Consider the following 9,901-nt stretch of genomic DNA (forward strand, 5'->3'; position numbering starts at 1 on the left):
CCACGACCTCGCCTCGCGAGGTTTGAACCCAGGACCTACCAGGTGGTGGATGCGCACTGCTGAGGAGTCCCACAATAGGACGAAAAGGCCGTCCAGTGCTTCCAGGTTTTCCCAGGTGGTCTAGCTTCAATCGACTCACGTTTTCAACTATGAAAATACTAAATCTCCACAAAAAACCCTTCTGGTTTTTTTGTATTACTTTTCCAGATGTTAGAGATTTCTAATAGACTTTAGATTGTCATATTTTAAACGGTAATAATTTTTTAAAGATATGGAATTTAGATTAATAATTCAGACTTCCTCCCCGCCCCGCCCCCCCACCCCACCAACCACGATTCACTAGTAACCTATCAACAATAAAAACCTTCATTTTAGCTGGGCAACAAAATGTCTATTATCGAACCCATAAAAGTACAGAATTTGGTTTGGCAATATCAATTCATATCAATGTTGTTGTCAGCCGTATTTATTTCAAACAGTGAAACTGATATGATTTTTTGAGAGGTATTTTTTGGTGAAGGATTTTCGACTGAAGCAGAACTTTTAAGATAACTGAAAACTTATGAGAATGTGACTTTCTGCCGTTTACATAATACAAGACATTCATCGAAATCCAAATGCTTTTTGTATAAAATATATATGTACAGTGAATGGCCACCCTTCAGAGATCAACTACTTTTCAAGCGACACGAAGGTTTGTTTCAAAGTAAATTCTTTATCCATAGGTCTGGACAGCCTCTTTGTAGTGATTGTGAATCCTACGTATTTGTTCAGTTGATAGAAGGCTTTTACGCTGTATCTAGATGGTTAGTGAGTCATAGTCATGAGTTGTTGCGTATCAGTTGTGAGGAAAACCGTAGCTTTCGTCGTTTGACAGCTCATCAGAGAAACATAATTCGTCCTTTATTGATTTCCGGAGCTTCAACTTTTATTGTCATCCATTTTGTGTATGAAAATTGTAAAAAGAAAATAATCGCTCAAGACGTTTTCGATGTGCAACAAAGTCTATTTGCACGTTCGAAACTTCTAGGTCAGTCTAACCTTAATTATTATTTCTACCGAGTTGTTGGTTATGAAACAGAATATCGATTTCTATAACTTTGTACCTAAGCTAACTAATGACACACCAATCAGTACTAGTAGCCTCGAGTCAATTCGAAAACCTTTTTGGTCCTCAATATAGTTGCTTCACTCATTGTCCTACCCGTTCAATCCAGAACACAATAATCAGCCTCCACTATATGAATATTATGTATTCAAACATATATGGTTTATATACAAACAGACTAGGCCGTATCACACCGTAAAATGGAAAATAGCAATTATACTTGAATAAGTCAAAGGTCGTTGTGAGTTGTGTTGTCTAGCTTATTGACTTAAAACATCAAAATATGTGATGATTATTTTGTAAAAATAATCTCAAAACAATAATTATGAATAACATTCAATTAACAAAGATGGATAGTGGCAAACAGTGGAATCCAGGACGCTCGTTTCGTCCTGGATTCCACTGTTTGCCCTTATCCATCTTTGCTTATAAAGCTTGTGACTTAAGACAATATCAGGGCAGCCAGCACAGGATGCACATATGCCAACAAGAGACTGATCAATTGGAGTCCTAAACAACAATGGGAAGATACAAACAAATAATACTAAGTGAATTAACATCCAATTTAGATTGAAACACATTTAACGCACAGACAGTAATTAGGCAATCAATTTAGATTTCGTTACCTAGGTGAGCTCTACGCTGATCTGCGTACTGTATGTTTCCAGCACGAACCTTATTCGTCTTATGAAAAACCATCACACTGTGTCACCCAAATGTTCACTTCTCAAGTTTATTGCTGTTATCCACAGGTGAAGTGATTTCGATTCACTAGTTGAAACCAAATATCTGTGTATTAAAGAGTTCCATTCAATCCCCTATTCTTTCATAGTTCTAATAATCCCTCTGTTTTGTTTTACAATTCATGTGTGCCAATTATTATCGCCATCGTAATCTTCTTCTTCTTCATAAATCAGACAACCGACTTTCACACTTTTTCTATTGGTTAACATTGGTTTACCATCATTAAATTATTACACAACTCCTGTTAAATACTTGAAACCTTCAAAATTACTTGGTTTTAATGATGTAATACTTCTAATGTGTTTTTAATACTTAAAAACATGCTTACTAGTTTCAATTAATTTACGGAAAAAGATATGAAACATTTTGATAATTATGGTCATATGATCAAACTATACAACACCACATTTTGCATAGACATCAACAATGTTTGATAACCCATGATACGTTTATTTAATAACTCAACAGCTCTATAGTTCATTACAAACTACGAATGATATGATCAAATACGATTGTACAGTTTAAGAAAACGACATTGTGGAAAATAACATTTTCTTCAGTGAAATGTTGATATTCCTCTTAGTATTCAATTGTTGTTCATTCTTCTCATGGCCCCCAAATGCCCTGGTACGGCCGAGAGTGGGGAGGGGCCACTCTCCCTCTCGAAGTGCTCTCACATAACCACGCGTATATAGCCTCTGTCATGGAAGTCCTACTCACTGCCTTCTCGTGGCGAGGGTGTTGTTTACGAAAGTGAGAGGACGAAAAGCGAATATCCGGCGCTTTAACCGGCTTGGTGGACACGGAGAGTCCACCTAGGGGAGTTGGAAAACCCTGATTCCAAACCAATGGTGCACATGGGCTCCAGTATCCTGAGGGAACAAATGGCGTATGAACCAATCGTCGGTCACCGGCTACTATGGGACTGAATCTCCTCACGATGCTCCACTGCCTTGTGGGTTAGACCTTTACGTCAAAGGCTCGGGGTGTGGCCCCCTAAGAAAACCAACTGTTTCAGTTTGGGCACCCGGGCAGTATCACAGCCCACACGCAAATAAATGGAATGACGATTTCTACTGACAATACTATTTACGCTCCTACTATTCACGCATTCTTCTCATGTCTGTCTCCATTTCTCGGCATAATGTGTTCTTTGGTCTTCATTTCCTCCTTTGGTCTTGAGGATTCCATGTGGGGGCTTGTCTTGTGATGCAGTTGGTTGCTTCCCTCAATCTATGTCCTATCCACTTCCAATAGTGTTGTATACAATACATTCATTAAAAGTTTAAAATCACTAAATCGTAACTAATCAAAATTCAATCTTGAATAGCAACAAAATAGAAAAACACCAACAAAAAACCTTTTCCAATGATTAAATCAATAAATAACTCTGCATGAAATTACATAATCACATGATAGAACCTTTTTGAATGTCATCCATTAAAACAATAAATCTAACATGATGTTTTAATTGGTTTCTATTTATTGACTAATTTAATCAAATAATTATTGGTTATATAATAATTAATTTTTAAATATGTAAATGTCACTTTGAAAAGATGTTCCTTGACAGTAACAGCAAAAACCCTGGTGAAACAAGTAGACCAATATGCAGATTGGAATTGACCTTCAGGGATGTAAAATCAATCAATCAGTCAGTATTTTCTTCAAATTTATTATTTAGGGAAGAAGTTTTATGGAATATGAAACCTTTTTTTGTTTTTACAAAATACAAGGTTAAGTAACATGTCATTGTTTTATAAAAAGATCCCTTAGTTTTTCTTAGAAGAAAATGTCAAATGGACAATGATTTTCGCAATTATATCAGAAAGGGGTTTTGTGAGTATTCTAGTAATTTAATAATTGAATTTATGAGTTAATTAAAGCTAGACTACTATGGAAAACCTGGAAGTACTGGACGGTCGTTTCGTGCTAGTGTGAAACTCCTCAACAGTGCGCATCCACAATCCCACTCGCAGGACTCAGACCCAGGACCTATCAGTTTTGCGTGCGAACGCTTAAGCTCTAAACCACTGAGCCGGGCGGCATCTAATGGTGTTAATGTCTAACTTCATCCAATCAACGAAATCGAGCCACTGTCCACCATTGTAAATTACAGGAAGTAGGTTAGCTGTTAGTAGAAGAAAAGGAAACCTGTTTTAATTTTATAGGTTCTTAAAAAGCAAAGTGATTTGTCAATACTTTTGAGAATAAAACTTGTCAAGAATTATTTTTGCATAATTTCTGATATTATACTTGGGACTAGGTTAGTTCTATGGAGAAAATCAGCTGATTCATATATATAGGTTAAAATGTGAGGTAACTAGGAGGAAACTGTGGATCTAGATTTCGTGTTATTTAATGTTCATTAGCAAGACCTATTTCAAAACTGATGGAACTTATCCTCCCTATGACATCTCCATCAAAAGTTTAAAAACATCAAGGAAAGTGCTGAGATCTGAATTAGGCTCTACTGACCGATATTCATCGAGTTTTTCACCTTTGAATGGTCTCACCAAATCTTTTACTCTTTGAAGTTTACGTTCCATTAGTGTCTTCTCTCGTGATTTTTGCTGTAAAACTCTACTGTTAGAGGCACTTATGTAAAGAATGAGAAAAAATTGAATGATCTGTACTAGAGCTATTTCTTCTTCCTCCAATGTTCCTTCTTTAAAAGAGTTCACCAAGAAGAAATACCTTATCAAAGAGTGCCAACCAGAATGAAACCTAGTTTCAAACCAGGTCCCTATAATTTGTTATCACAAAACAAAGAACATCACGGTGTTAAAGCACTTAGACAAATGATTGCATTGTAATGTGATAAACAGAATTTGATTAGTGTGAAGAACAGGACAATCAAAACATTGCTTACCATTCAATTATCAATAATTGTTGACAGATCACTAACCACCGCATACATTACAAGATAGGGTTTTATTAAAAACCATTCATTATAAATTCTACATTTTATTTTATATTTTAAAGCTGTTCTGCTGATGGATGGTTGTACACAGATCCTAGAATTCGATCAATTTGTGTTACTTTGTAAGTTATAGTGATTTCTTTTTGAGCTAACTTATTCATACTTTAATTTTCCAGTGTATAGGATAGGTATATTAACCTGCTTATCTGTTAATTCTTAATGGTTTTTAATTTCTCGTTATAGAAATTTAGGTCTGGAATTGATCAGTTTCCACTGACATATGTATACCTTGAAAGGATCACCTCTATTATAGCCTTTTGTTATAAATTTTAATATCTGTGAATTGCTGTTAACATTAGAATTCAGGATGAGCATTTCGTTGCATTTGGAACTCATCATTTGTATGTATTAATGTTCACATAGAAATGTAAATTCAACAATATCGCTTCAAACACTAACCCGTTACTCACTAAGCTTTTAAGTCTAAATATCCACTAAATATTTTAGTGAGTTCGAGTTTCTGTATGAATATTAACACTGGGATTCGGGTAAATCCAGCTAACAAGTCTCAATTAGAATATAACATTTATTGATCAGTTAAATTTTGAGATCACGAACTGATCGATGTTAGGCTACCATTGAAAACCTGGAAGCACCGGATGGCCTTCTAGTCCTAGTATAGAACACCTCAGCCATGTCCATCCACAATATCAGGTGTGACATAGTTGACCACCGAAAACAATGGAAGGTGATCGGTCAATATCGTGGAATGATTGATGGTAGACATTAACTCCGCTGGATAACGACTCAACCTCTTAGAGGTTAGACGTTCGCGTACGAGACCAGAGGTCTTCAGTTTGAGTCCCGCTCATGGGATCGTGGATGCGCACCCTTGAGGAGTCCCATACCAGGATGAATTAGCAGTCCGGTGCCTTCAGGTTTCCAATGGTAGTCTAACGCCGATCGGTTCATGATCTAAATAAAACTGAACAATCTCCATAACCCTATACTGATAAGTTCTTTGGTCTTCTTTTTCATATTATCCCATTTTATTTGATGAAAGCAATGGGCCAATAACATAAGTTAAACGGTAATAAATTTTATTTTGCATTGGTCACCAGAAATTTGAAGTTAGGAGGAAAACTAATACTTTTTTCTATTCAGATGTTACAATCGATAAATTAATTGGTATGATTGATTGATTATAGTCCCACTGAATAGTTTGTCATTTATATCCCTAATAAATTCAACTTTACTTCTAACCATGTGCTTTTTGTTATTTTTCATGGATGAACAAATTGGTTTTGAAGGTTGTTTTTGTCATAGAATAATATCAGTTGGAAAGTTACTGAAAACCAGGATTTGTTAAAGAGATCTTTCATTATGATATGAAAGTTTTAATTGGTATATATAGATGAACCAACTAGTAATCAAATCCATGATCTTTAGACTACTCCAGTGAGGATATTAATTTAATAGTCTAAAAATTATACGTTCTCCCTGAGACTTGAAAATCATGGCTTCTATTACTGGTTAATTCATGTGTTTATGCTATCAAGAACTAGATAACTATCCCGTCCTGGTATGTGACTCCTAAATAATATCACTACCAATTCCAGGAATTTTAAGTCCCACAGCTAACGTATAACCATTAGAACCAGTGGGTCGGCGTTCAATGGAATAATTCCGACTTCAGTTAACAGTTAACCAGTGCTCCTTGGAATTTAATGATGTCTCAAGTGAGATCAAGTACTACTCACGAATTCAACTAATCTTCACAAAAACACTTGAGATAAGTTATATTTATTCAAAAATCCAATTAAATGAAAGAATAATGGACTGGGAGTATTTTTTTAGTTATTAGTTTTCCGTTCATTTCAGATGGGCTGATTGGATACCTTTGTACCAAAGAAAATTTCAGTGCCCTGATATACCACCCGGTTATGTAGATAGCATTATCAGTAGTAGCAGTGTTAATAGCATCGGTAATATCGGTGAATCAAATCCTGATCTGAAACCTCTATTGGAACGTATGAATATGCTTAGTAAACAACAACAAACTGCTGTATCATCATCATCATCATCGTCCTTTCCTACATTAACCACACCTAATCCATTATCTCAACTATCACGATATCAATCAGAATGGAATATTTATAATGTAAAAAGAGTTAATCCAGAATATTGGGATGGTGATCTAGGATTAATGATTCCACCGAAATTAATTATTCCTTCTATAGAACAACAATTATATGGACCAAGAGATACTGTTAAACAACTATATGGTCGTAATTATCCAACTGATAAAGAATTTATAAAAGGAATTAAAAATGATCATCAATGGTTACAATTTACACAATCACAAAATGATCTTTATCATCATATAACAATTAGTTCAATTGTCACATGTTCAATAATTGTACCGTTAATACTAGTAAGTTACTATTTTTTTTGCATCAATTCTAAGGTTATTTGCTGTCTTCAGTTATTATTGGAAACTATTGTGTACTATCTTAGTTTTTAAATGTTGGTTATATATTGACATATGTTCACTTTCATTTCATAACTAATAAGATATAAATTCAATTAGTATTGTTTGTTTGAATTTTCCCATTGACGTGTAGGACTGCAACTGATCAGTCTCTAATTGGCATATGTGCATACTGTGCGTATTGCCTCGATATAGTCTTAATTCACAAGCGTTATAAGTGAAGATGGATAGTGGCTAGCAGTGGAATCCAGGACAAGGCGCGTTTCGTCCTATTTGGGACCCGTCAGCTGGATGTACCTGCATCTCAGAGTTGATGTTCACTCTGAGACTCGAATCCAGTACCTTTCGCTTCAAACGCCATCGCGTTATCCACTCATTGCACAATCAAGTGGCCATCAGGACTCAGTAGCTGAGTGGATAATGTGATGGCGTTTGAAGCGAAAGTTGTTGGGTTCGAGTCACATAGTGAACATCAACTCTGAGATGCAGATAAATTCAGCTGACGAGTCCCAAACAGGACGAAACGCTCGTCCTGGATTCCACTGCTAACCACTATTCATCTTTAATAAGATATAGTTGGTTAATATTATTTATTCAAAGTCAGTAATTAATTTAATAATATGAGTTTCGGGACATTCTTAGCTTGTTAGGTAGAACCATCTGAATTTTAGTGAGTGTTATTGTTCCTATGACGATTAAAAACAAACGATCATTATTGATAATTTAGTGGTGCAGTGAAGAACATATGTATATCTTGGAGGTAAGAATAGTTTTCTATAGGCCTTTGGTTATTCACTTAATTAAAGTTTGATATTTGCCTTTTACTGAAACAATCTAAAAAAGAATCCAATTTTGTATTTAATCTTTTTATGTTGTAGATTTGTTTCTCAGAAATCGCTTTCTACTTCTTTAACTGTTGTCAAATGTGTTTAACAAAAACTAATTCCAAATTATGGGGTACTATGAAATTTATTGGTCAACTTTATCGTCTATTCAGTAAGTCTGCAATTTTTTTACCTTCCTCTCGCCCTCTCTCTCTCTCTCTACACACACACACACTAGGTATTTACCTGAATGAAGATGTATAATTTTACTGAAGTTTCTCTGCATCTCCAACTTTTATGTTGCTTAAATAAATATCCAATCAGTTGTTTAAGTTGAAGTGAATAGTGTATACAAATTCGCTTGACTCAAAGCTCAACAACAAATGGACATTAAAAAAACAACCGAATAACTGGTTACCTAAAAGATGATACACCAACATGTTACCAAACTCCTTAATAGTAGAGTAAATATGATTAAAAGTAATTTAAAGCATAAATGTGTTTGTACGATATGGATTTTATAGATTATTTATCAGTCATTCAAATATACTCAATGAAATTGAGTATTTGGTCACCCCCACCCAAAAAAAACAAGAAACATTCTCCGTTAACTATGTAAATCCATCATCGATTTATATGTAATTTATATGTGAGTATTGAAAGTAAAGCCTCAAATATGTAAGTACTTCAAGAAAGGAAGAACAAGAAGGCAGCAACTAACAACAGCCGAGCAAGAATAGAGAAAGTCAAGGCACAAGCTGAATACGCAGTAGTAAACAAGCAATTGAAGAAAAGCATTAGATTTGACAAGCAGAGATATGTACAAAACCTAGCAACGACAGTAGAGAAAGCTTCAACAGAAGAAAATATAAAACAACTATGTGACACAACAAAGAACCTAGCAGGGAAAAAAGGTAAAGCGGATACAGAAGCAACTGCAAAAATGCTTCATGTTCTATTTCTGATGAATAACAAAGTCCTTCTACAAACATAAAGGAAAAAGAATGTATTCATTAAATCTTAATGAATGGATTTAAAGTAAATCCAACATTTCATTCACCAATCGGGTCCAAGCTTTTTTTTCAAAGAAATATAATCAAACCTAGTTTGTTTAATTATGCGCTGTATTTAATGAAATACGTTTGAATGAAATTAGTGTAGTTTATTTCAGATATCTTTTATTGATTGATTATTTTTATATGTTGACTTTGTAGATGGTTATCAGCCTGATGATATGATCTTTAACACTGATTAGAATGAGTTTATAGATATCAATACAATGGTTGGACTTAATAGTTTCAAATAAATTGAGTATTGGGTAGATATCAGAAGGGGGTTTTGTGGAGATTTTAGTAATTTTAAATAGTTGAGATCATGAGTCAATTGAAGCTAGAACACCATGGAAAACCTGGAAGTACTGGATGGCCGTTTCGGGCTAGTGTGAAACTCCTCAGCAGTGCGCATCCACGATTCCACTCGCCCGACTCGGACCCAGAACCTTCGGTCTCGCGCGCGAACGCTTAACATCTAGACCACTGAGCTGGCATCCAACGCTGTTAATGTCTAACGTCAGCCAATCTAGTGTAAAACATAGGTGTAGAGAAAGACAGTATAACCAAGACAAGGACGTATTTTTGGGTGTATATTTGTACAGTCGAATGAATTCCGAGACATTCAGTACTAAAAGTTCCTATTACAGTTAACTCTAACAGGCAAAATAGAAGTGATAGACAAATAAATGCTTGAAGACGGCAAACATGTAAGTCTACTCAACGTGCATGTTCACTACCTAGTCACTAGAGCTGCACAGA

At 35.1% G+C, this 9,901-nt stretch overlaps 1 protein-coding gene across 1 annotated transcript in view; it reads left to right on the top strand.

Moving 5' to 3' along the window:
- The window catches only part of Smp_082300 (hypothetical protein), a gene marked incomplete at its 5' end in the record, with an annotated part of 25,332 nt that overhangs the window by 6,723 nt on the left and 8,708 nt on the right, over positions 1 to 9,901 (top strand). Inside the window, 2 exons of the mRNA XM_018798215.1 lie at positions 4,838 to 4,897; positions 6,657 to 7,209. Of these exons, the coding sequence (XP_018653179.1) occupies positions 4,838 to 4,897; positions 6,657 to 7,209 (613 nt within the window). The remainder of the gene's footprint in view (positions 1 to 4,837; positions 4,898 to 6,656; positions 7,210 to 9,901) is intronic.

The sequence above is a fragment of the Schistosoma mansoni genome, chromosome 6 (assembly GCF_000237925.1).
Source record: "Schistosoma mansoni strain Puerto Rico chromosome 6, complete genome".
Lineage (NCBI taxonomy): Eukaryota > Metazoa > Platyhelminthes > Trematoda > Strigeidida > Schistosomatidae > Schistosoma > Schistosoma mansoni.